Source organism: Orbicella franksi, chromosome 11 (assembly GCF_964199315.1).
Source record: "Orbicella franksi chromosome 11, jaOrbFran1.1, whole genome shotgun sequence".
NCBI lineage: Eukaryota > Metazoa > Cnidaria > Anthozoa > Scleractinia > Merulinidae > Orbicella > Orbicella franksi.
The window spans coordinates 11,542,005-11,569,400 of NC_138155.1; the positions used below are offsets into that span (position 1 = coordinate 11,542,005).

Here is a 27,396-nt window from a genome sequence, read left to right on the forward strand (position 1 = left end):
ATATTGTAACGTGAACAAATCTCAGGTAATTATGCAAAACCTTAGAATGCCACAGCCATAAGTAACTTCCAGAAACAATGATCACTTTTCTCCGAAATAACAGAAAATTTAGAAATACCGATATCTGCGGAAGCGACCGAGAGGCACAAGCCCGAGCAAATTCAAAGAACATACCAAATTAACAATGAAACTGTCAAGCCAGTAGTTCGTAGAGGAAACTTTAATTATGTCTAAGAAACGAAACTGCTTGGGTGTATGTTATCAACACAAAGATTGAAAGTCATGTTTATTCATTACACGTCTAATGAAATCTTGCTAACTACTACATAACAAAACAAACAGAGGCACAGCAGGCCAATTTTTTTTTTAAATATAAAGAAGGTTTTTTGTATTGTCAAATATAATAGAGTAAAATGATGTGTAAACCCGCAGAGATCAGTTTGTGCTAAAATGAGTTCAGACAAGTCTACAAGCAAACAGTTTGATGTTGAACAACTTCGTCACTGAACCGTTAAAACGCGACTTGATTTTAAACGTTTAAAATTGTCGTTTCCCAGATCAGTCTTGACGTATGGTATTAAGAAATACTTTGTCCGTGATTGTGTTTGATATACTAGTATGTGAAACTAGTATCTGCGAGTTCTTATAGTGTGCTAATTTCGGTAGCTATTTGTGAAGCTTGTTGAAGACGCTGTACTTAATTTGGCAATCAATCATGATTTTGACATCGCATTGCGTTAGAGGTTCTTGTCTTTGAAGCGAAAAAGAAAAGTGTATTGATAAGACTTTGGGAGCCGTCAAAACCGTTCAAGGCTTTGGTTGTTTATTGCGCCTGACAACAAGATGCAACTGATTGTTTCAAATACAATCCTTAATTGTTTTATCTATTTATTTTAAAGACTAGAAATGTGTGCAGTACGAATTTAGACAATTTGCGGATACTTGCTACTACACGTAACCAGGTCTCGCAAGAACGTTACGCATGTTTTCAATCGCGCGTGCTTGTCGCCATGCCATCTTAACGATATGCCTTATTGACGAGTCCAATATTAGAATCACGTCAGTCGAAATCGGATCTTCCTTGTGACGTTTGCCGGACTTCCCTAAAAACAATTGCCGAGTGTAGCACCAATTATCGGTAAATTGTTTAAATTCTTAAGCTTACTGCGCATATTTCTCAAATTATAGCCATCATGTTAAGAGTTTTGGAATACATTGATAATCTTAGCGCCATAGAAATTGATATAATCTATTATAATTATTTTTTTTTATGTCTTGACTATCGCACAAAGGCCATCTGCGACCGTATAATAGCATCGAAAGTTAACCTTTTGGTCTTTAAGAAATTTAACTCAATGTAATTTTTAAATTCAAAATTATTTTCCACTTGAAACTTTATAACTCCATACAAAGATAAAGATCGGTGACTAAGTTCTTAAACCCAAGCGTAACACGATTGTCTGGAGGTTCGTTGCCAATTAAAGAGTGCTTTTTTCTTTTGTCTTGATGACCACACATGTGCTATTCGCTTACGATTGAGACCAGACTCCACTGAGGCGTTACCATCTAAAGTCTGCGTCTAGTGAGTAATATGGAGATTAAACAAATCACGGCGGCGACGCCATCTAGAACGTCACCAAACAAAAGGGCAAATGAGCAAAATAATACCATAGCTATGCACGTACGTTGTGAATGTTGATACATTTCTTGTCCGTCAGCTGCAAAACAACAACATGAAACGATCAAGTTCTACTAATTTTGGAAAACGTGAACCGCAATGGCTAACCTTTCGTATCTTCCTTTGGAATTGAACACTGTCATTGTATGTTTAGCCTGTGCAAGTTTTTAGATCGATAGGCAAACTCTCAGATCCACACAGCTGCGACAATCGAAGGTAAAATATGAATAATTTTTTACAAAGCGTCGTCCTCCGCGTGGCGGTCGTCATTCAGTGCCGGAAGCTCCCTGATATCTACAATATTACACGCTCTGCAGACAAATTACTAGGTCGGTTGCGAATAATGTTGTTAATGTTGTCAAAGGAGTTTTACAGGAAAAGACGAACTAAGGGCTTGTCAACCAGTTCTGTTCTTAGAGACAGCAGTGTTCTGGACAAGTTTGTTTGTTTTTTTTCGGCTAGAAGAGTATTTTTCACTTGTGTATTAAATTTGAAAGTCAGTAAACAATTTAGCTGAAAACAAAATCAGACCGTCGTTAGCGCTGAGCTGAGTACAGAATGGCACAAAACTAAATTTATAACTGATTCAAGTTGTAAAATTGTTGGCTATTTACTATTCTTTCCTCCAGTGCGTATATAGGTTTGTATCGTTATATTTTAGATGCAATATTCATTTGAAGTAACCGTGAATAAGAAGAAGTTGTTCGATGGAAATGACTACATGAAGCATCTTTTCAATTCGATACAGTCTTTTATTTCTTTGATGGTAATAACGTAAAATATAAATTGCAATCACAACCTAATTTGTTTTCTTGCAGAGTTTCGCTGCCGCTACGTATTTTCAAACGCATTATCATATCATGGTTAACTTAACTTTCTCTGCAAACCCAAGTTAAGCTTACCGGTACCCTTTTAAGAAACGCATTAATCTCATGTCTCTTTCTTTAGTTTTAGTCATTTATAAAAACAAAACAACTTGATTTAAGATGTTAATTGCAACGATGATTAACGAATGATCAACGATGGCTGGCTGGCTCCGCTAGCCTCAGCCTATGGTTATTTCAGGGACCTAGTACTCTAAGTTTTACTTGTAATATTTTCATTGTTGTAATTTTTTTAGAGCAAGATTGAGTACAAATAAAGATTGATTGATTGATCATGAGTGAGAAATGTGGAATCGCGGAAAAAAAATTATTGTCTTTACACTCTGACATCGACTGGCGTTAATGCACTGCTTCAAAAAGTCGATAAACGTCGTAAGACATACAGCTCAAGGGCATTACTTCCTCTCCAGTCACAAGCATTAGATTTTTGCAACCAATAAATAAGTGTACACATTTTGAAGTTCATGAACTAAATTTTAAATTCATAATTATACTATTTTTTTTGTTATTTAAAGTGGACTTTGCATTTTGTAACAGTTTAGTAGATATGTGTATTTTGTTGTTGATGATGATGATGTGTATCATCTTTCGCCCCTTACTTTAAAATTTACTTTTACTCGCAAAGTTAACTGTTCAATAACGTTATATGTACTTTTCTGTTCTGTTCTGTTCTGTTCTGTTCTGTTCTGTTCTGTTCTGTTCTGTTCTGTTCTGTTCTGTTCTGTTCTGTTCTGTTCTGTTCTGTTCTGTTCTGTTCTGTTCTGTTCTGTTCTGTTCTGTTCTGTGGACAACGGGTTTTCTCGCTCTGAACTCTAAACGGAAGTTGCGAAGCCTAAACTGGCTACAAACTTGTGTACTTGACTCAAGGAAATGAACTCGACTCGGGCATCAGCTCGGAACAACTCGCTTGCTGCAGGAGAGGAACGCAACGGGTTCCAAACTACCGTCGGATCTGCAACAACTGGAAATACGATCATTCGAAGAACTTGGACCTCACCCCTTTATTCCTTTCTCTTCTTCTTCCAAGTAAATCTTATATGTAAATCGTAGATGTCAATCGCAGATGTAAATCTTATTTCGAGGATTATAGTACTCTATTTACACTAACGAAATACACGATTGCGTCATCTTAGGAACAAATGATAGAGGGCTGATTAAAGTCAGCTTGAAACCTGAAAGTAACCTGAATAAGCTCAGCTGCATATGGAGTAAAGCCAGCTGGTCATAGGCCTCATGTAATGTGCGTCTGCAGAACACACGTCCAGCCTGAGAAGCTATGTAAAGTCAGTCGAGTTTTCCTTCGCTGTATCAGCGACAAATACATTCATTCTATTTAACGCGCATTCGAATTGTTATTTATCCAGGTGTGTGATCTAAAGTTTGCTGAAAGTACATTATTTAGTGCACTAATTTATGCAAATTTCCAGGCAAAAGATGTAACGTCTAAAACACCAAAAATCCTACTTTTATATTATTGCAGTCCACGTGAACATTAACCATATTGAAACTATAATTTCCCTAACATCTGTTATGTTATATTATGTTAAGTTACGTCATGTCTGATGTTATGTAATTTTCTTGTGCATGTTTTCTAACCAATGGACTAGTTTAAAAGTAGTTAAACTTAGCTAAGTTGTTTAGTTCACGCATTAACAAGATTTCCTTTTCTTAACCTCAGTTTGTTCCGCTGAAATGAACGTGGTGTTTGCCGTGGATGGGTCGTACAAGATGGGCGAGGTCAACTACGGCTATATCGTAAATTTTGTCTCCAATGTTTCCAGTAACTTTGACGTGGCTGTTAACAAGACCTGGATCATTACCGTACTTGGAAACGAGACAGCCGTCTATAAAACCAAAGAAGAGTTAGACAATTCTACGCCGACGAGTTTCCCAAATAGTTCACATGTATTCCTCGGTCAAACTCTGGAATTAGTTATGCAACGTTTAAGTGAAAATGACACTCAAAGAGATGCTCCTAACATGGTCGTTCTTATAGCAACACACACATCTGATGACGATATTGCTATTCCTACAGTTCACTTAAAGACGTCCAATGCGACTTTATTCGTGGCGGGTATTGGCGACCAGTTCTCATTTGGTCAGCTAAAAGAGATAGCTTCTAATCCCGACGAACAGCATTTCATGGAAGCTAATGACACGGTTGATTTATTAAAACGTTTTTCAACACCCTTAGCTAATAAAATATGTCAAGGTAAGTGCACAATTTGAATATTTTTCCAGCCATTACATTTAGACAAAACGCTGTTCTCCCGGGAGGGCAACTCCCAAATAGAAAGGATGGGAGTACTCGGAAATTTTGAAAAGAACCCCTAAGAGGTACTTATTCTAAAACAACACATAATCTGCTGCCATTGTGTTTTCGGTTCAATACCCTAAAAGTTACCACAAAAACTCCCGCCGTGCACATTTTGAGGCTGAATACAATGAGATTTACTGAAACCGCCTTCTTAACCCCTGAAAGGTAGGACGAGCACCCTGTCCTTCTTCTATGGGAGTAAGGCTGTTTTACCATGTTGCTATTGCACTATTTTTGTATTGGTGTTATTACTGTTTTTGCCCTGGTTATGAGTTACTCCAATACTGAAAAATTGGCTCTGCGTATACAGTGTCCAGCCTATTCCCTTAAGCAATAATTTACACCGTTGCACTCATGATAAAAAACAATTAATCAGCTCCCTTAATTTCTACTGGGAGTAATGTACCGACTTGTAAATACTTCAAACTCAGAAATACCTTGTCCAGAACTACATGCGTACCATATTGCGATGAAAGATTTCCACTATATGTCTAAATGGTCACACATTAATTAAGGGTTTCGTCAACAGATTTACAAGTTGAAACCATCTTGCACAGGATCATAATCAGTGTCTCATGAAAGTACTGCCTAATAGCTTTCATTTGAATGGTCACACACTAGGGTTTCATCCACAGACTTAAAGGCTAGAACCACCTTGTACAACATAATAAACAGTACCACATGAAAGTACTGCTCAGTAGCTTTCATTTGAATGGTCACACACAGGGTTTCATTGACAAACAAAAACAGTCTTTTACAGTACTTGAAGAATTTCACATGAAAGTAAATTGTTAAGTCTTTTCTTAGACGAAATTCTTTGGGCAAATATATTTTATAATCAAGTTCAATTCAATGGTACCACAGGGGGGCTCCCACATGGAAAGGTCGGGGATGTTCGTCGGAAATTTTCAATTAAACACCTAATGGAGACCTAATGGAAACATAATGGGCGTGGCTGGAGGTTTACTTGACCCCTATAAGATATTATTGAAAACGGAATAGTCTCGATTACCAGCCACTGTTCAAAAAGGGAGCCGGGTCTAATAGAAAGGACTCGAAAGAGTGGCGGAAGCCGAGCCTGAAAGGGAAATGTGAGCAGTTTTTGATCATTATCTTTTCAAGTGCACCCTAAAAGATACTTTGATTGCTAAAAATAGTGGCGTTTCGTCCTGAACATCCTAAGTAAGACGAAAATTCTTATTATACATCCCAAGGTGAGACGATGAGCAGCCCTTTTCATATGAGAGCTCTCCATACCCCTCTCCCCACCCCCCGCTTCCCCTGAGAACGGTACACCAGAACTAAAGAAAATGCCTGCTTGTAAACTCCTCTTTGTTCTACAGTTGTGGACAGATGTGTGAGCTCTCCATGCCATAACAATGGTAAATGTACCAGCATTCCTGGTGGGTACAGCTGCGATTGTCTGCCAGAATTCAATGGAGATAACTGTGAGATAAGTAAGTTAAAAGAAGTAAAGCGAGTTTGTCTGTCATTTCTTACCCGGCAACGCTTACTGAGCTCAAGCGGTAGCCTATCCTGTCGGGAAATCAAATCAAAATTTGTTGTTTTAATTTATTATATATTTTTTTTGAACTTATTATTATTATTATTATTATTATTATTATTATTATTATTATCATTATTATTATTTTCAAATGGGAGAAGAGAGATATCCCCATGAATCTCGGTCGCAGTGCTCTCTCTTTCCCGACTGTAGACCTGTTCTCAACGATTTCTTCCTCCTCCATTAGAATCGAAAGTAACCTTATCTGACTAAAGAAATAAGCCCTACGCTCCTACAGTGAACCAATCATGACAGTAAGCAAGACGTGAATGAATGAACGAATGAATGGATGAATCTTTATTGTCTCTACAGGCAAGTTTGTGGAATACATACACCTGGGGTGTTTCCAAGACAACAATGTCACCAGTGTAATTCCATCTTTGGAGTCAGAGAATGCCACGTACCTCGATGGTAATTTCACAACAAGAACTAACCCTATTAAAAAATGTGCTTTGGAAGCTGCCAAGATGGGCTACAAAGTGTTTGTTCTTCAAGACGGAGGTGCCTGCCATTCTGGTCCTCATGCTTATCTAAATAACAGTGTATATGGTGATGGCTTCTGTGGTATAGATCCTGGGCTGGGTGATGGTCTTGGAAATGACCTTTATCTTCTTGGAGGTTGGTGAATATACAGCCGGGTGCACGAAAACTGATATTGAAAATATTAGAAACTGAAATATTAATGCACTATACAGTAAGGTATACCAGCCAAGTGGCTTATCAGACCGGAGCTTATCCCAGTCTCTGCAGCAATTTAAGCGACTGGGAGTATTTCTTACTCCCCCTGGAAGGGATGCTAGTCCATCGCAGGGTTACCACGGCATTATATTCTCCGATACCCATTTATAAACCAGGGTGGAGCGAGGTACCGTGGGAGTAAAGTGTCATGCCCAAGAACACAACACTATCTACCTGGCCAGTAATCCTCAGGTTTCTACTATACAGTGGTGCACTGATATTTTACACTGTTCTGGGTATAATTTATTTGCAGGTTATGCATTTACGTATTAAGTAGAACCTGTACATGCCTAATTTGCTAATTTTCAATACTATTAATTTCAATAGTTACTCATTTAGATAAGGAGGTAAGGTTAGCCTATCCCAATATTACATTTTAAAAAGAGTTAAAACAAGTCGAGAGTCAGTGTGCTTTACAGTATCATTTTCTCCGTGAAAATGGGCAAGAGTTTTACCTACATATAAGGGTACTGGAATGCTTTCCATACCACCAAAAATTCTGGTTCAAATTCAATTACAAAATACATTTGATTTTTCATTGCCGCTATTGAACTAGTTTATTTGCCTTCCTTTTTTTTTTTGTTTTGTTTCGTTTTTGTTTTTTGTTTTTTTTGTTTTTGTTTTTTTGTTTTTGTTTTTGTTTTTTCTTATAAACTGATGCATGGTATGGGCACTCATTTTACTGATTTCCATCATTACAATTTATTTTAGAGAAGCCAAATACTAAAATTTTCCCAAACCAAATAGTCTGTAGTTAATAAGACTTCACTTTTGGCTTTTTTAGTTTAGTGACTTTTTAGTATGCAGAACCAGGTAATGTGCACACATGGGCAACTCAATTTGCTAACCCATTGTCTCTTTCTTTTTTGAAAAACAGCAAAATGTGGTAACCTGCTAAATGACAGTCTCATTCACTTATCGAACACCACAATCCATGGCTCATCTTCCAATGAATCCTGGAAAGTCCCTCTATTAGATAGAAACTATTCTTGGTGTCCAGAGGATAGTGACTTGACACGCAAACTTGAGATTGACTTAGGTAAGAGCAGAAAATAGTTTTTAGACAGGGTTCAAAAAGGTGCTGTCTGATAACCCAGAACAATTAGATTTTCCTGCTGGGGAAGTAAATGTTCATTCTCATTTACCCAATGGGCCAAAAGGCAAGCTGGAATCCAATTATTTTCGAGCCCTGTAGGAAATGAGAGGAAATACTTAGCAAAAGTATCCTTGTTAAAATTCAGTTTATTGTGAGTAACTATAGGCTGCCATGCATGCAAAAAGCAAAAACTGTAGCTCTCATATGCTCTCATAGCATTGCATATCTTCAATGTTTGGTGACAGTAATACTGTATTACATCTTATCATATACACACATTGTACCCTCTGCAGACATTGCATCCCTATAATGCCAAGTAACATTATTACTAGTACCATAGGCCTGTAATACGTGTAAAGTACTACAGCTACATAGCTCTCTGCACATATTGTACCCTCTGCACACATTACATGCCTATAATGCTAAGTAACATTATTACATAGCTCCATAGGCCAGCAATGCGTGTAAATAACTTCAGTTACATAGCTCTCTGTGCACATTGTAACCTCTGCACACATTACATGCCTATAATGCAAAGTAACATTATTACATAGTTCCATAGGCGTGCAATGCATATAAAGGACTTCAGTTACATAGCTCTCTCCGCACAATGTGCACTCTGCACACATTGCATGCCTATAGTGTAGTACCACAGGCCTGCAATGCGTGTTAAGGACTACTGCTACATAGCTCTCTGCACATATTACATGTGTAAGACTCAGGACTAGTTCCAGACTAGTTTCCTAAGCTTCCTTCTCGTGTAGGTGAGATGCCAATGTTGTAAATACAAATAGACACAACCTTTGAATTAAGCTAGGGCTTAAAATTGTACAAGTGTGTATTATCTAACTCTGCTGGGCCACTAGCGTTGTAAACTAAAGAAGCCTTACACCGTGGGGATAAATCTTTGGATCATAAAGGATTTGAAACCATGACTTCTGTCGCAGACCAAAAACTAAGCTATTCCTCTGGTTATTGAGAGTCATGTAGTCCTAAATGTAGGTTATGCTGGGGTTATATCTTTTATCAATTTGCTATATTTCACCAGAACCTTAAGCCATTTCGTTTCAGTCCACTTTCATGACTATTTGAGGACTTTTTCCGGATATCAAGCTCCACTCCACAAGCTGTAGGCGGTTATGAAACTGCTTATAACCGGCATTCTTTCGTTACACTTTCTTTTTTAATAAGAATCTTGTTTTTCTGTCCGAGGCTGAATATTCTTATTTTTCTGCCCATTTTAGGCTGAAAATATTCTTGTGAATAATTTTAGATTATAACGTATGACATTGCAATTTTTTAATGTATTTGGTGCCTGGATGGTGTTAAATTATTCCTTTATTTCCTTAGGTAGTGTTTTTTGTTTTGTTTTGTTTTGTTTTGTTTTGTTTTGTTTTTTGTTTTTGTCTTTGTTTTTGTTTTGTTTTTTTTGTTTTATTTTTTTGTTTTTTGTCTTTTTTTTTTACCTAATTATGTATACGATAATTGAAACCCAATTAAGTCCCTTTTAAAGTTTAAAAGTAATTTTGGAGTCAGCCTGTAGGGATTAAAGCCTGATATGACGCACATAGCTTCCTAGCGAAATGCTATTAACATCGAACATACGGCCAGTGCTGTTTTTGTTGCTTTTTGGCAAGTTTTGCCGTTTAGTTAAAGAAGTAATTGTAATGTTTTTACAAATGTTCGACACAAAAAAATATATTCTTTTCAAAATCTCGTCCGCGGGTTTATTCTTAAAATTTCGCAAATTACAACATCGATATCCTTATAAAGTATAGTCTTTTGAAAAAAAAAAATTCAGAAATGATAGTGGGTCAAAATTTTTTATATAGGCGAGAGAGATAAGCACATTATTTTGATGCTTTTATTTTTCCCGAAGGGCGCGAAGCTTTCTTAACTGAGCTGACTTTGCAAGGCAAAAAAGACTCCAAGGATTATCCCGACAACTACTGTTTTGCCTCTGCTGTTGATGGTGATGCATATGAGGAGATCGTTAAAGACTTTTCAACTTGTTTAGTAAGAAAAACAATGATATTTTACTGTGCCTTTTATTGAATAACTCGTGAACTTGCCTCAATCAACGGTTTTGTGTCTATCATCTTAGCGGACTTCCAAGGAAACAGGAGTTTACTTCAGCGGGTTCGAAACTGTCACACCTGTGGGTCATGGTATTGATAGATTTTAATCCACTCATTCTGGTTGTCACTTTTTTCAAGGTTCTTTGGTTGTCGTCGTAATTTAGGCTGACAGCAGCCTAAATGCGATTGCTTGCAGTTCGGTTTTGAACTTCAGAGTTCGCGTGGTATCGATCAGTAAAGGTGAAACTAATTCAGTTCAATTGAATTCAAATTAGTGTAAGGATTCGAATGTACATTTAGACATTGCTGGTCATTGCTGTTGTTTTTAATTAACAGTTTCATGTAGATGAAAAGCAAAAACATATTAAGCAGCATTGTGTTTACCGTCAAGTGTCAAGCATCTGGACATAACATGATAATCTTGTTACATTACAGGTTAGCCTTTCAAACCAAAGTTCTAATACCAAACTTGAAGTCGTCCCAACTTCTGTGTTAACGGCTCAATATCTCACCTTTGCCCCATGGAGACCATTCAAAGGCGATGGAATGTGCCTAAGAATAGACGTTTTTCGCCGCTACAACGAATGTAAGGTTCTGTTCTATTTTATACCACTATAAATGTACAATTGATCTATCTCTTATTGGCTACGCTACTCACTATCTATTCGATTGAAGATAGTGAGTAGCCTGGCAGTGTGCGGTTGATGACAAAATGGTTACTGCTTCTTTGCATTTTCGAAATGTCTGGGAAAAGAATTCACTGATAACGATTAATACTAAAACAATTTCTAGGTTATTCGCACACGATTTCTATACGTGATAGTTTACTGGGGCTGCACCCTTGTAAACTACATGCATCACGCGACAGACATCTCGAACTCATAATCTAATTGTTTCGTGAAAGATGTCTAAGGAAGAGCAATTTAAAGGGCTTCGATTGATCTGTTCGAGCTCACTTTATCTCGATTAAAACTACAATAAAATCCTCGAATCTCGTATTAGCTAGCAAAACTGTTCGTCATTCAATTCAGTTTTTTTCTTTGCATCGTTGAAGTGACGCTGTTTTATTTTTGTTTTCTTTGTTTTTGTTGTTTGTTTGTATGTTCTGTTTTCTTTTGCATTTAGAGTGGCTTTTTTTTTTCGTTTTGAGTGTCGAATCGTTATAGATATTATTTTTTCGTCTCTACACTACACGATTGGCTCAAAAACATCGCGCCACTTTGTCATCCAATCAGCAATAAAACTCGCACATGCTCTCCCACGCTTTTTATATGTCAGCTACTTTTTCTTTTTTTTTTTTTTTTGAGTTTTGATTGGTTCACTGGACTTTCCGTATGCTTCGTGACTGCTCGAATGGTTAATTTGGTTTTGGTTTTACGACAGTCAATATAGCTCTTTTCACGGTAACTTTTTTTCTCTTTTGAATTACAATGTAATCCAACGTGGATTCGAGCCGAGGCAACTTCGAACCGAAACTAGTTAATTAAAATAGCCCTAAATTCTCTCATATACATGCTAAATGCTAGTGTAATGCAAATAAGAAAAGTTAACCATAAAGAGGGGTCATTAAAAACCGCTCTGGTTTAAAGGAGCTACATTACGCATCTTGAAAAGTTTAGCCTAAATTTTTCAACTTCCTCGGTTGCAGTCCGTATCAATCTTCTCCATCCTCAACCATCCTTGTTCCTTTGTCGTTTATTATTAACTCTTTAGTGTTTTTCTCTTTATTGTAAGTTAACTTTTATTTTCAGGTTCCCTTTAATTAAAAGTAATTTAGTACGTTGCCAAAATAACTCAAAATACCGTGACTGACCTCCTTTGACCTGGTGTTATTTTATCATCAGGTGTAAGAAATCAGTAATTTTAAGTCTCAAATTTTATTCTATTCTAGCAAACCACGTTTCAATCTTAAGGGAAGCAACAGGCAGCAACGTTACATACGATCACACAAGTGTGCGTGGAGGAAATTTAACTGAAGCACCTCTGATTTATGGAAATGTGTCATGGTGTCCCGACGATACTGGGTTAACGCTTGATCCTAAGTTACAAGTGGATCTCGGTTAGTCCATCTATTAGGATAATTAGGAATCATTGAGCATACACTGGATATCATTTACTGACAATACTAAAAGGCTTCCAAGTGCGTCTTTTGAAAGCTGTTGGAAAATAGATTATATTTTCGCCTTAAGGATTACTTCGTTCGTTCGCTTATCGACTTTTTTTTTTTTTTTAATGATTCTTATTACAATACAGGGTTAATATCAAATTTAATGATATCCCCCTATAAGTGGAAATTTATATATGTTATTTGGCGGCTGCTCTTGAAATTGCTGCCCTCGGCCTGCTGTCTCGGGCAACATTCTCAAGCCCGAGGTCACAATAGGATATGGACAATTTTAAATTCAGTTGTCTCCCGCAGGGTCAGCTTGAAAGCTAAATTCTCGACAAGTTTTTCTTTACTGTATTCCAAATATTACCATGCTATAACGCTCTTTTGGTAAGTTGTTTTTTTGTCATTACTGCTTGAATGTTCAGCCGAAATCATGTTACCTGCTTGTTAATCCTTAGGTATGCCTTTCAACATTTCTAAAGTTGAAGTGCAAGGGGCCAAGGATGCAAAAGAATGGCCTTACAAGTTTTGCCTTAGTTACAGTCTTAATCAGGGTCAGTTTACTGAAGCAAGAACCCAGGAATCATCGTGCTTGGTAAGACATTTATTTTTTCTTTTTTAGAGATCGTACCTCATCTCATTACAGCTGCAGGAGCCGAGCAGATGTAACCTCGAGAGAATTTGAAGTGAAATATCAGTTACCGGCGAAAGACCTTGTTTGACAACGTTTTCAAATACCGAGAAGAAATGAAAATACGACGCGCGGCGGATTAATTTTGACGAACGTCGAAGTGTGTGAAATGTGGTTTAACTCTGTCTTCATATCTTGATATACCTTTACATTCGAAACAAAAACTAAGGAGAAAACGGAGAAATACAATCGTAAAATGTCAATCCTATTTAAGGTCAGATATGCAAACACTGTCACGGTCATGCGGAAATGTTTCTTTCTGAGCCGTGAAAAGGAGTAAAACAGTTAAAAGTACGAAGACAGCCGATAGCTTCACGAAAACGTTTCCAAAATGTGCGCGCACTTTAATGGGAGGAATGGAACTGAAACTGCTTCGTGACGACATTGTTGTCTTGACTGATTGCTTTGTTTTTACGTCAGTGAGTCTTCCGTGGGGGAGGTTTTGAATCTAAATACAAACCTTATTTTCTTTGGGAAATGGCCGTGAAGTTCGCCCGCTGTTCGGCGGGCATTATTCGCTTGTTTTTCGTTGTTTTTGTCCAATTGCCAGCTTGCAACGTTCCATAGTGAAGTTAAAACTCGTCGGTACCGCGTCTTCCTTGACTTCAAATTGATGAAGCTTGAAAGAGGGTCCCAGCAAACACCTTACTACAAGATTTTGTTCGAAGCTGTCTTCGGTAGAGTGTTTTACACAAACGCGCGAATGCTTCAAGGGCATATGAAGCATTCTCTTTTAGCTTTCCAAAAAAATATTAACGGTTATACTTTTGAAAATGCATGTTGGCTAGCATACGAAACGTCAAGTTCATAAAATGCATGTTTTTAAAATGTTTATTACTGCTTTTTGTTTTATATTTTTAATCAAGCTACGATGGCCGAAGACCAAGAGTTTATATGACTCTCTTTTCATTTTTATAAGTCATTCTCTTTTAAGTTTTGGGTCCTGAGCGCTGAATTTCATGAATGTTTGACTCGTCCAGGCGTTCAAAATGACCAGGGGATGAGCATTTGTTTGCTGGAAAGTGACCTACTAATGTGGTAAGCTTTGATGAGAATGTGCCTTATTCGAGGACCTTAATGAACTTATATGAGCGAAACGAACACTTCTCAATGAACGAAACCAGGACAAACATCGGCACCATTATATAATATTGTAATTTCATTTTTATAATTAGTAACATGTAAACCTGAGGCCAGCCGAAATATTGTTTTGAATAGACCTTGTGTCAGCCTTGCAGTAGTCTTTGACTTATTATCGTTTTACTTTTCAAGTTTGGCTGCTTAGATCTCCTGTGAGATCCAACGTTCAATCAAGCTGGACCTTCGTTCAGAGCTTTGCAGTTTATAGTACTTACGTTTTTTCATGTTGAGTAGTCCATGTTCAAACGACATCAAGTTAAGTTTAGATTAAGGTTGTGTTCTGTATCCTTGCATTGTCTTGTTTATTATAGTATATTGATCTGAACTCTGAGTGGAATGTGAAATGCACATAAACTTGGAAAAAAATTCCCAAATACTTGATTTTGATAAGCTTAAATGATTTTTACCCTGTCTTGTGTTTACACTTTTGCTTCCCGACTGAAAACATAACAAAGGGAAAGAAACACCATGTGAGCTCGTAGGAGCACATGTTTATGGGTGGACAGATGTTTTGGATCAACACTGAAAATGCTTGCAAAAGAGGCTACTTATTTTGATGTATTTTACGTGCAATATACATAGAGACAAGCAGTTCCACATTGGAAAAGAAGTGCTGTTACCCATAGCCTTGAGTGAAATGCAATGAAAAAGCTCACACGACTTGAACACATGCAAATTTTCCCAGCAGGCAGACAAACATCAACATCAAAATCTGGGTGTATGTGTGTTGGGGGGGCGGGGGGGGGGGGGGAGTAGTCTATTAATTTTTTTGGCAGGAGTGTTCTGTGTGACCCAAGAACCCTTAGCCTTTACCACTCCATGTTCAGCTGCAATTTTGCACCCTAGCTATTCTGTAATGTGTGTACAACGAAAGCCAACGAGAAAAGCCTACGCTTTCTGAGAGAAGTGCGACCTTGCGTTGTACGAACCCCGCTTGTTTTGACAGCCTTTGAAAATACACCAATAATTACAAGTTCGTCAACATGTTTCATCTCTAGATTACTTAATCCACGAGTTTGACCATAGGTCTCCTTTGATCTTGTTTTCGCTATGGTTAACACGGTTTGCTTAAATTATCCATTATCCAAACAAATAGTAATTTTTCACCGGCTGAGTGAAACAAAATAAGTGAAAAAATATTTTTCTCACACACCACTGGGACCTGGGTATAGGTCATGTGACCTGTGGGGGGGGGGGTGGTTGTTTCTGTTGCGCCGCCATTGCCAGCTTTCTCGCCCACCCGCTAAAACATTTTAAGTTTTTATTCAGTGCCAGTATTATGTACAAGCCTTTAACGTTTGGTTATTTCCATTCTTTAGGGTTTTTTTTTTTTTTTTTTTTGGCCTTTATTTATTTATTTCCACAATTACAACAATTCTTTTTTCAACAATTAAGTTACAGAAGAATGAATAAAGTTTGGTTTACAGAAGTCATATTGATGACATGACATCATATTGAATTCATTAAGGAAATAGATATTGTCAATTCTTATCTACATACTTATTTAACTTAATGAATTTCCTTAATAATAGCGTTGTCCGACTTTAATTAAACAGATCCATCTCCTACTCAAAAAACCCAACAACAATATCGGAATATGCAAGCGAGAAGCTTCTGCAACTCTTGATTTTACTCATGCCAAAAAGAATTTGAAAAAGAACAACCGAACAAAATATGGGATGTGGTTTCTGTTAGCTGATGACAGAAGCTGCAGTTGGGATTTGAAACGTATCCTATTTTACACAGGCGGTCATTAGTAACAGAACAGAATTCAACACTTTTTACTGAAAGGAGTGTCGATAGGGTTCGTTAGCAACCCTCACTGGCAAAAGAAATGCCTTTGAAACTTGCTTGTCATCAAGGCTAAATTGTTTCTTTAGCTTGACCCATTTACTTGGCTTTTCCAATTTTGTTTTATAAGAAAACAGTTAATACTCATGACATTTAAGACTTTGAAAATCAAGAATCATTCTTTAGGGTACTGCTACTTGTATTACCTTTGATTTTACAATAAAGGTCAGGCGGCTGCTGTCAGCTTGATATGCCTTCGTAGCATGTAGATATAAGGTATTTGCATATCGATGTATGAGGATACTAGGTTTTAACTCTTGGACTTAAATGCAATGTTAAGACTACTGAAAGTTTTTAATTTTTATAATTTTAAGATGGTGTTATGGTTTATGAAGTCTTTCTGCTTTTATAAGTAATGTTGGAAATTTCATATTTTAATCCTTGATCATGAATTCTTGTAGCTTCCATTTGCAGCTTTAATTCGAAGATTCCTTTGACAGCAGTTACTGTAGTACGTTTATTTCATCTTTTGTAGCTGTTTAAACAAACCAACAACGATCTAAGTGGTAACCATCATCGCCGATATAAGTTTTCCCTTCCACGACTTGTTCAGTCCGTCAGTCTGCAACCTAAATATGCCACATTCGGTACCAACGATGGTTACTGTGTCAGGACAGAACTGCAGGGCTGTGTTACAACAACGGTTGATGGAGAACAAGTTATTGATGGTCAGTGTTTTGAAATCTGACAGTGCTCATTGGCAAACAACCATCTTACAATTTATAAAATGGAATATTTATTTCATGCTGACACAATTTTCTTCTTGTATGTGTCGAAAGACGCTAACAGAGAGAATTGTAAATTACAATTCGGGCATTCTCGTTACTTTTTTTTTTTTTTGATAAATAACAAAGATAATTACCTTAGTTATTAACTAGTCAATACTTCGCTAATACTAATTTGCATTTTTCGGTGCCACGAAAATTGTTTTGCAAAAGATCGGCATTTAGAAAACATAAGATTGTACCTCTCGGGCCCTATTTCTATTTTTATAGACCTATCTCTGCGGAAGAAAAAAAGGGGGGATGGTGGGGATTAAATGGCACAAAGGGAAGAAGGTCAATGTGATTTTGATGGCCAACGTTACTGAAATTATGTAGTATTATAGGTCTGTAATGTGTACATAGATGTTGAAGTATTTACCTATCAGTTCCATAAGGGCGCAGGGAGGTTTGCTTCATGTTGAATACACTGACAAAAACACTTTTCTGTCTATTACCCTCCTATTTATTGTAAAAGGCTGCCCTCTTGCTGGATGCTAATTCCAAGTCTTTTTGTTTGTTTTTGGATCGATTTTTCATTTTTTTTCTTTTTTTTTGCCAGGATGCAGTCACAAAACAAAAAAAGGCAAATGTTGTGTTTTGCCATTCTTTTATGAAGGCCAACTGGTGTATTCGTGCATCAGAGATAATCATAACCAGCCCTGGTGTGCAACAACTGATAATTACGACATAGACAAGCTTTGGGACAATTGTCAAGGTACAAAATTAGGTATAAAAAATTACTCCGCAACCTAAATCTCACACAGAGACACGCACCCAATGCAATTTCCTGTTGTTACGGTAACCGGTTGTCGGGTCATCCGCCTTCAACAGAATTCTATTATCTAAGTTCAAACTATTAACTTCACAAAGCTTTCCTTTTAGAAATACCCTAATGTTTTTGGCAGGGAGCTCTATAACTTAAAGAATGTCAGAAATAGAGAGAGAATGTCGAAAATAGCCAAATAGCCCAGTTTGAGGCCCCTGACTGTTTGAATTTTCAGAACATTTAGAGGAGATCTACGGAAAATGTTGCTGGAGAGGGCTTATTATCACCGTAATAACTCTGTTATTAGAACGCTACCGTAAGAAAGAGTTTTAATCTTATACAACACGTTTCTTTTTTGCCATTACTACATGGATAATGTGCTACTTTTATTAATGCAAGGAAACAACTTTTTGTAACAAAGATAGCAATAACTACTACTAATATATATATATATATATATATATATATATATATATATATATATATATATATATATGTATATATTGGATGTTTTGGTGTGTAGTATCGCTATATATTTCTTGGAGTTGTGCCGTATTTTGACGAGCCCGCAGGGCGATTCAAAACACAAACAACTCGCAAAAATATAAAGCGATACTACACACCAAAACATCTAATAAGAGATTTATTATCCAACTGCTGTAGTCAATAGACTTATCAATTAAAGAGGGAGAGTGTGAGAGTTTTGCGTGCGCGCGCCAACCTGTACGGCAAACAGGTTTTCTACCGTACAAATAACTGTACAATATCGGTGTATATTTGTACTGTTATTTGGACGGTATTCGCTGCAGTTGGATAATAATCCATGTTATTTTTAAAATGTCAGAGGCGTCCAGTCGCCCATGTCACGCCACGCCCTGTCTTAATGGAGGAACATGCGAAGAAGACTTGATGAAATGGAGTTTTAAGTGTAAATGCAATGACAGATTTGTTGGGGACAGGTGCGAAGATGGTGAGTAGGGGCCGCCTAAATGATAAACGAGGTACTCTAATTGGAGTTATTCATTAATTTGACTCTTTGTACGTTTTTTTTTTGCTCAGAACAACACTAAAGAAACTACACTTGAAAGTACCCTACAGATCAGCACTGTACTAATAGCATTTGTTGATATGTTTAAACAAAGCAAAACAAAACAAAACTTTCAAAAAGATATCTATAAGCTACCGTGTATGTTATGCATTTAAAACAATTTTGTTACTGACTTACTGTTCATGGAATTAACTAAACCCAATCATGACTTAAAACTGCAGGCGAACTCGTAAAAATGATGAGACATGGAAATGTAAAAACAAGGGCGTGAATGGGCAAAACAGGATATTATTGAAACCGATTTTATTGGACTAAGCTTGATAAAGGTCGGCCTATTTTTTCAAGATTATCTGAATGTGTATAGTGTCTTCCTCTGATTTCATGTTTTAACGCTCGTCAAAGTTATTTAAAAGAATAGTAATCGTCAAAATGTCTTCTAGCTTGTATCTTGAAATAACTAATCTAGACAAAATATGTTTTGTTTCCTTTAAAAGGCAAGATCAGGTATCGCATGGAACGTCGTAAAATTCGTTGAAAATTTATGTTGTACTTGTAAAGTTGCTTGTCCAAATAGATACAGGATTTGATGGGGAAAAAATGAGAATTTTCTAAGTTTTTTTACCCCAGATTTTGACGAGTGCCACAACAGCCTTTGTCAGAACGGAGGAACTTGTGTAAACACGTATGGCGACTACAGATGCGAATGTAAGCGTGGATACAGCGGCAAGAACTGTCATTTAGGTGAGTACAACTGTTTTGTTACTTGAACATTAAAGATGTCGAGACAACAGAACGATTATTTAAGAACATGTGCAGTGTTTCTATCGAGTTTTAGTAGAATACTTACTAGTATACTAATGCAAATGCTTTAATCTAATTGGCTGAGCCATTGCACACTATCAGCCATGTATTAGAGTGCAGTGGCTAGTGGCTTGGTGTCGTCCACAAACTTGCAACGTCTCCTCGTTTGTCTGAAGTTTTTAAAGAACATTTAGAAACAAATAAATAAACAAAATTCCCGAGAAGACTAAAACGAGGGCGTTAACGGTTTCTTGAATTAAAAAAGCTCTAAAAGTTTTGAAAGAAACTGAGAAGCGCGCGTATTCAACAGCAAATGTCAAATTGACGATTAATTCAGTCCACGCGAATTCTCTAAAGCGTGAAGACCAGAAATGATTGGAATCGTTATTTGAAGGAAATTTAAGTTATAATTCCGGTCTACTAAAACAGTTAGATTATTCTCTCTCGATTTCTATGAGGCGATAGAAATTTCTTATAGAAATCTTGAGCTCTTAATCTAATTGTTAAATAGAAACACGAGTGGAAGTCTTGGAGAACGAGAAACACGAGCCGACATACGAGTGTTTCCACAGCTTATTCCAGTTCTCCCAAACTTTGATGAGTGTTTCTATAACCCGATAGAAACACGAAGAACATGTTTTTAATTTCTTTTAGAAAATTCCGCAACAAAAAAGGTAAATTCTCCTTCCCCCCGCCATCATTGTGTTAACAGTTCGTGCCAATTCTGTGCTTCTATCGAGTCATAGAAACACTATTTTAAAGCAATCAGCGCGCTTATTGTCTTTGGATTATTTTCTAAGACTAAATATTTCTGATCTCTAGTTAAACGTTCGCGTGCTTTAAATCTGTAAAAACCTCTATTTAATTTTCAGATTGCAAGTTCAGTGAAATTGAACTTGGATTTCTAGTGGATGGATCGGCGAGTGTGGCGTTCTACGGAGAGGACAACTTCCAGTTGATAAAAGAATCCATGAAGAGTTTCGTTCGTTCGTTCAATGTCTCGAGCTCGACAACACGCGTGGGAGTCATCGTTTACTCCACGAACTCAACTGTGGCATTCACACTGAACCAATACTCAAGTGAGAGAGACATAATAGAGGCCATTGACAACATAACGTATCCTAGCGGAGGGACATACACTGGCCAAGCTCTTAACGAAGCAGCTAAAGTTCTGTTTAGCAATGGAACCGTCCGGGGCAATGTGTCCAAAATATTAGTGGTAATTACAGATGGAGTGTCCACCGATGACGTCACAGGGCCGGCAGCGCTCGTCAATGAGACTGGTGTGAACACTTACGTTATTGGGATTGGTCAAAATTACGATCGTTCCCAGCTCTTGCAGATAGCGCATAATGTCCCGGATCATGTATTTCAAGCTGAGTTCAATTCTCTTCAGGTGGCTTTCAGTAGCGTTAGGGAAACAATCTGTCTGGGTAATAACACTTTCTACATGTAGTTGTTATTTACCTCAGTATTATTTCTCGATATTTACCTTAGTATTAATAAGGGGTTCACTTTTTTCTTCTTACTTTTTTTTTAGCTCTGGACAAGTGTGCAGATAATCCTTGCAGGTTTGGTGGCATTTGCCAAAATGGAGGCAGGAACTGTATTTGTTCTGAAGGTTTCCAGGGTCCAAAATGCTCCGAAGGTTGGTACACAGGCCTGAATGGGACAATTTTGTGTTTCCCAGACTCTGACATTATGGCTAAAAATCAAATCTTGCTAAAGTTCCGCCATCCTCTCTCCCCTCCGAAAAAAATGTAGAAAAATCCTGAAAATACCCTTTAAGGTGCCCCAATTGGGAATAGCCACTTCACTTAGCCGATTCTTACAATCAGAAACGTTTTTATGGGTTTAAATTTATCACAACGTAGTACATGTAGTTTTGCTCTTCTGTTTTTGTGACGTACTGGAAAGTAAACCCATTGGAGCTACGGGGTGGGTTTTCCATATAAAAGTTACGGAGGTGCTCGTCTTCAGGGCTTAAGAAGCAGTTCTGGTACCTCTTAAAGCCGGGAATCCAGCCTCAGAAGGTCTACAGCAAGAGTTTTTTCGGTACTTTTTGAGCCGAAAAAAATATGTCAGAAGATATTTGACAATCAACTTATTCTTCATTGGGCTCATTACAATCGTCTTTATTAACATTAAAAATTATAAAAATGTTAATTAATGCGTTGTTTTAGAATTGGTACCTCTTATGGGTAAAAAAATAAAAACATTCCAAGCCACGCCCACAAAACCTGGGCTAAAGACACGAACACGTCAACAATATTATTATGCATTCGATGACTATTTATTCATCTTTAAGAGTCTCGTTCCTAAGAACACCAAATTAGTGTAGCGGCTACCAAAACAACCGCACACTTGACCTCACAAACTCAGCTCAAACGCTCCACTCGTAACACAATGCATCTGAATACGTCTACTTGTGTCTTTCGTCAGATGTGAAAGAATGCCCAAACGTAAGTGTCAACTGCACCAGTGAAAAACATTGTACGGAAACGTTTGGTGGTTATGAATGTACATGTGCGAACATGTCTTTGTACGGCGAAAATTGCACAAAAGGTGAGTCTGTCGGCTTTTACTGAACTTATTTTGCTTCTTATTATCCTATGCCCAAATAATAGAATGTTCGATCGATTGATCGATTGATTGGCTGTCTGAATGGCCTCTTTTGTTTTAGCCTGCAGCAACGAGTCCACCGTATTGTTCCTCTTGGACAGAGCAAGGAACGTTGGACAAGACAACATAAAACGTCAAGTGGAGTTCATTATATCAGTGGCTTCCACAATCCCTTTCACAAACATCGCAGTTATCTCGTATGCTACCGACGCTGAAATCGTCATCAGACCCGGGCAGTCATCAAACTTCTCCGATTTTGCAGAAACGTTACGAAATGCTAGTTACTCTATGGGTCACATGAAGAATCTTGGTGAAGCGCTCGAGAAAGCGCAGGAAATAACAGAAATCTATAATCACGGCTCCACACCAGCACTTGTGGTAGCGATGATCCTAGGCAAATCTGACGATGACCATTCTGACCATGCTGCAAAACTGAAAGAACGTGGGGTCACCATTGTGGCGATGACCTTAGATAACAGCTCTAGCTTGCCACAGTTGATTCTCTTGACTTCAAACCCGTTAAATGATCACTGGCTTGAAACAAACGTTGCTTCTTTGAAACATTTCATCAGCAATACAAGAAACACGATTTGCCAAGGTATCGTACGACCTGAATTTGATAACCAACGAAATTTGTTCAGCAGAAAAGGATTTTTTTTATTGTTTTTGTTTTGTTTTGTTTTGTTTTATTAATTTTTGTTTCCTGTCAGTTCTTTACAAAACAAAACAAAAAAATCTGACGGCGTTTCCGTATCGGGCTTTTACAAGATATGGTGAGGGAGGAGCAAAAATAAAGGAAAGGAAGAAAAGTCTTTCTTCCTCTTCTCTTCCCCTCTCCTCTCCCCTCTTCGCCTGATGAAGAGCGGATGCTCGGTTTCACGTCCAAAGAGAAGCAGAGGATATGTTTTGCTTCCCTTTCCTAGTACAGTGGAACCCCGCCTTACGGGCACCCCGTTAGTACGGCAACGTCGTTATTACGGCCATTTTCTTGTGGCCAGACTAAAGTTCAGTTAGTCATTCATGATTATTCAAAGAACCCCTTCAATACGGCCACCCCGTTAATGCGGCCAGATTTTTTTTGGTGGGTTGGTGACCTGTTTATCGAGGTTCCAAGGTATTTTCATTGCTTAACGAGTCTCCCATTTTCTGTAATTTAGCTTGGAATCCATGCAGTACGGCAGTTTGTCCACCACTCCACGAATGCCGAAACAATTATGGGAGAGATGGAGGATTCCGTTGCATTCCACGTAAGTAGATTTCTTCAAAAAAGTAATGATAGTAAAATGGAAAGTAAAACAACAACAGCAACCCTTTGATGGTCTATCCGTAGTTGGTGTGGATCTAGTGAAGAAAGGAGTTGAGTAATTCTAAATGATTTTTCGTAAATGTATCTTTCTTAACAACAACAACAACAACAACAACAACAACAACAACAAACCAAGGAGACATTCGAAAGCAATCAAAATGTCTACTATTGTATTTTTAATTCATGGCCAGTATTATCTAGTCTTTTATGATACACAGTGGAGTATATATACCAAATTGCTAAATACGTACCATTTCCCAATTCAAGTTTGCATAGCTTTTATCTCTTTTATTTTTACTTTTTGTTTTTTGCTTTTTTCCATCTTCTTTATTTTTTTTCTTTTTGAGCCGTTTTGTTTCGAAAGCAATTTTCATTTATTGTGGTTTTCCATTACTACACTTAGGGACTGAAACCTAAACCAATCGTGACTGGCTCACACATGTTTTCCCGCCCCTCGCACGCGCCGGCTGCATAATTATATTGCCTCGACTTTTGATTGGCTCACTTGATTGTCTTTGCCCTCTGTGACAGCCCAGAATAATTTATGTGGTTTTGGTTTTATGGCACGTAATTGAAAATCACTCTACAAGTGTATTCATGAACTAATTATTAATTTCCTTTGAAGTCCAGTAATCCATCACAACCTCTTTAGTGGGTTTGGACTTACAAGTTTCAATATACACTTACCCCGAAACTTAGACAATATGATTTAGTTGTAACGTCTTATTTAACCTGATCTTAGTTTGGTGAAATAGAGAAAAGAGTTCATTTTATCACCAAAGAAAACTTCACTGTAGTTCAGTTCATTTGAAACCTAGATAACCCCTGACGTGACATACGTAAGATTCTGCCTGGATCATCATATTGATGATATGCAATGTTAGTAATGGGATAATTTATAATAATTTTAATGTTGCGACTATACGTACTTTTTCTTGGCCTTTTCAGCCCCCTCTGTGTGTGAACCTAATCCTTGTTTGAATGGTGGCAATTGTAGTGATACTGGTAACAACACGTTCAATTGCACATGCCCTCCCGGAATTGGAGGTGTAAACTGTACTGAAGGTATGTACAGGCATATTTACTCAAAAGCAAATTTACAATGCCCTGTTTCTCGATGGTTTGCGACTGTTACGCCATTTCGGTTGCTGAGCAAAACATCGGTATTGAGGAGATGTTTAATCAGTCATAATATCAATGTGGCTCGCACAAACATGAAAAGACCTTGAATATATAAAAGCTTTATCCATCTAGAGTCCTTAGAAATGGTGAATTTAGCTTTTTTTTTTTTTTTTCTTGAAATGTCTTTGAATATGTAAAGAGTCACGTGCAGGTAGTCTCGCCCTCACTGGCGTGTTATTTATTTCAGTGTTGACTGCCACCCCCACCCCTCTGATGACTTAAATAAAATTTACATGTCATTCTAAGGGAAACACCGCGGGGCCTTGGAGATTGCTTAATTGTCTTTGAAAAAAAAATACCTGAAATAATGGTCTGACGTCAGTATAGCCATTGAACAATATGTGATATTTTTCAAGTAATAGCATGGTATCTTCTTTGCTACAGCGTATCATGACATTAGAGGTCAAGTTTTTCAGTTGGTGACCTCTTTAGCATGAAGCACGTATGAACATTACCGATCCGCCTCGATGAGATTCTAGTTTATTGCAGGTACCCCCCACCCCCCCCCCCCCCGCTTCTCCCGCCAGCATCCTATCAAGCTACCCTGACAATTAGCAACTATATCGATACACCTGGGTGGAGATAGTGTGAGAGTTAAAGCCATAACCTGCCGTGTAATATTTTGCTACACAAACTTCTTATTTTTTTATATATATTTTTACATAACTAAACAAATATATCTTGGTCTACTTTAGATATTTTGGACGAATGCATCACGGCACCTTGTAAAAACGGAGGAACGTGTCAAAATCTCCTGGGGTCTTTTGGATGTAACTGCACTGAGCAATTTTCTGGAAGGCAATGCGAATTGGGTAAGTACATTTTTCGACAGCGAAAATAACAATATATCGAAACTGGTCTATTTTTTTTAGTTCATGGTATTTCTAGAAAGTTTGGCAATATTCATTTAGTACCTACGTGTCCCTTCACTGAGATAACATCTATTTTGTTTATTTTACTGAAACATCTGTTGTTTTGTAAGACATGGTGATAGAATCATTAAGATAACGTGATTGCAAATTTGAAAAGCTGCTGCTCCTCTATGCAGAAAAAGGGCTCTGGCGAAACACTCAAAAAGTCAGTTTTTCTAATGTACTACAGCGGTTAATTTATAGCTATCGACTCGTTGTTGATATCTAGTTAACTAAGTATTTTCTACGTTACTTTGCACTCAGCTCAGCCCAAGTCTTTTGCTTCTTTTGAATTTAACGTATTTCCTCTTTGTCAGATTGTTCAATTCAGCGATTCAACCTGGTGTTTTTGGTTGATGGATCGGGGAGCATAGAAAGTCAAGGAAGAGGGAACTTTCAGCGTTCCAAAGACTTCATCACCAACCTCGTTGATACCTTTAACGTTGGGAGAGACGAAGTCAATGTTGCTACAGTCCTCTACTGGCACAGCTATCGTATAATCCACCGATTGAACACCTATTACAGTAAAGATAGTATAGAGAGAGCCATTCAAGGGATGCCTTACCCGAGCGGCGGAACCAGGACAGGCCAAGGGTTAAATGTGATCCGTACTCAGATCTTGAGCAATTTGGAAACCAGCAGAGACCAACTTCCCAAAGTGGTGGTCGTATTAACGGATGGATTATCCCAAGACAATGTTGCTTCCCCTGCCCAAGCGCTCCGTAACATGGGAGTGACTGTCATAGCTGTTGGCGCGGGTTGTTGTTTTTACAGACCGGAGTTGAACGTGATGGCTTCGGATCCGGACCAAGATCATGTATTTGCAGTGAGCTTTACAGATTTGCAACAAATTACAGCTTCACTGCGAGAGCAGATCTGTTTTGGTAAGGAAGTGCTTCTGGCTATCAAGACTTATGTTTAACGTCTCGTTGCATCAAACTGATCAAACACAAATGAGCACTTTACCTTAAGGTTAACCAACACTATGCGACATGTTGCAGGGACAAAAAGCGAGGAAAAGCCCTTTCACGCGTAAGCATATGGTGCATACTGCCGAAGCAGTACGCAAGCTAGTGCACACACGAAGCAGATATTGGTTCATTTCTATGTTGTAGAGGGGACAGTTTGCAAGAGCCATGCATACAATGCGACATAAAAAATGGAGGTCATTTTGTGCCTGCTTCGCGGTGCACGAATTCAAACCAACTGAATTTCATGCATCATGTTGCGGGGGCAGAATTTCGTCCGCACAACAAATGTTTTCGCAAAACCGAGCATGTCACACGAGGAGAACTGTCGGTGTAGCAGTCCCCTAGTGTATGCCGACCTGAATGGGACATAGATTGGACAGCTGCTACTACAGCAGCAGTACCTTTCATGAAAGGCACTCTCGAACTACTGTGATCGCCTATATCGTCTTAGTTGTCATGTGCAATACAAGCAAGTGTTAGCCTTTAGACAAAAACGAAACTATACAGCACTAAAAAACTTCATTTTGAGTTATTGATATCAGTAGCAAATGATGGCCTGAATTGGTTGACGACGACGATGAAAATACGTTGAGACAATTTCAAAGTCTTCCCGTATTTCTAACGAATGTCTTTTTTTTTTTTTAATCGTAAAGCATTCTTTTAACAACTTGACTTTGACTATTGCATACAGCCCTTGACTTCTGTGCAACCCAACCTTGTCAAAATGGTGGGACTTGTACCAGTTTGGCGAATGACTTCCAATGCTCTTGTCTGTCGGGATGGACTGGAAAGGATTGTTCAAACGGTAAGTATCAAATGCGGTGCTTAAAAGCGCTGCTCCTTTTCTTTTGTAGATTGTTTACAGCAGAGATAATTTG

General features: G+C 37.9%; 1 protein-coding gene across 2 annotated transcripts in view; it reads left to right on the forward strand.

The window, feature by feature from the left end:
- The window catches only part of LOC145460273 (collagen alpha-3(VI) chain-like), a 39,854-nt gene that overhangs the window by 583 nt on the left and 11,875 nt on the right, over positions 1-27,396 (forward strand). For both annotated transcript variants that reach the window (XM_081445022.1, XM_081445023.1), the window contains exons 2-22: positions 4,241-4,774; positions 6,223-6,336; positions 6,756-7,061; positions 8,059-8,220; positions 10,157-10,293; positions 10,791-10,941; positions 12,247-12,414; positions 12,924-13,060; positions 16,623-16,815; positions 17,471-17,626; positions 18,522-18,647; positions 19,353-19,466; positions 20,399-20,959; positions 21,067-21,174; positions 21,969-22,091; positions 22,210-22,746; positions 23,306-23,395; positions 24,403-24,519; positions 25,332-25,448; positions 25,865-26,431; positions 27,210-27,323. In XM_081445022.1, the coding sequence (XP_081301148.1) occupies positions 4,241-4,774; positions 6,223-6,336; positions 6,756-7,061; positions 8,059-8,220; positions 10,157-10,293; positions 10,791-10,941; positions 12,247-12,414; positions 12,924-13,060; positions 16,623-16,815; positions 17,471-17,626; positions 18,522-18,647; positions 19,353-19,466; positions 20,399-20,959; positions 21,067-21,174; positions 21,969-22,091; positions 22,210-22,746; positions 23,306-23,395; positions 24,403-24,519; positions 25,332-25,448; positions 25,865-26,431; positions 27,210-27,323 (4,632 nt within the window). The remainder of the gene's footprint in view (positions 1-4,240; positions 4,775-6,222; positions 6,337-6,755; positions 7,062-8,058; positions 8,221-10,156; positions 10,294-10,790; positions 10,942-12,246; positions 12,415-12,923; positions 13,061-16,622; positions 16,816-17,470; positions 17,627-18,521; positions 18,648-19,352; positions 19,467-20,398; positions 20,960-21,066; positions 21,175-21,968; positions 22,092-22,209; positions 22,747-23,305; positions 23,396-24,402; positions 24,520-25,331; positions 25,449-25,864; positions 26,432-27,209; positions 27,324-27,396) is intronic.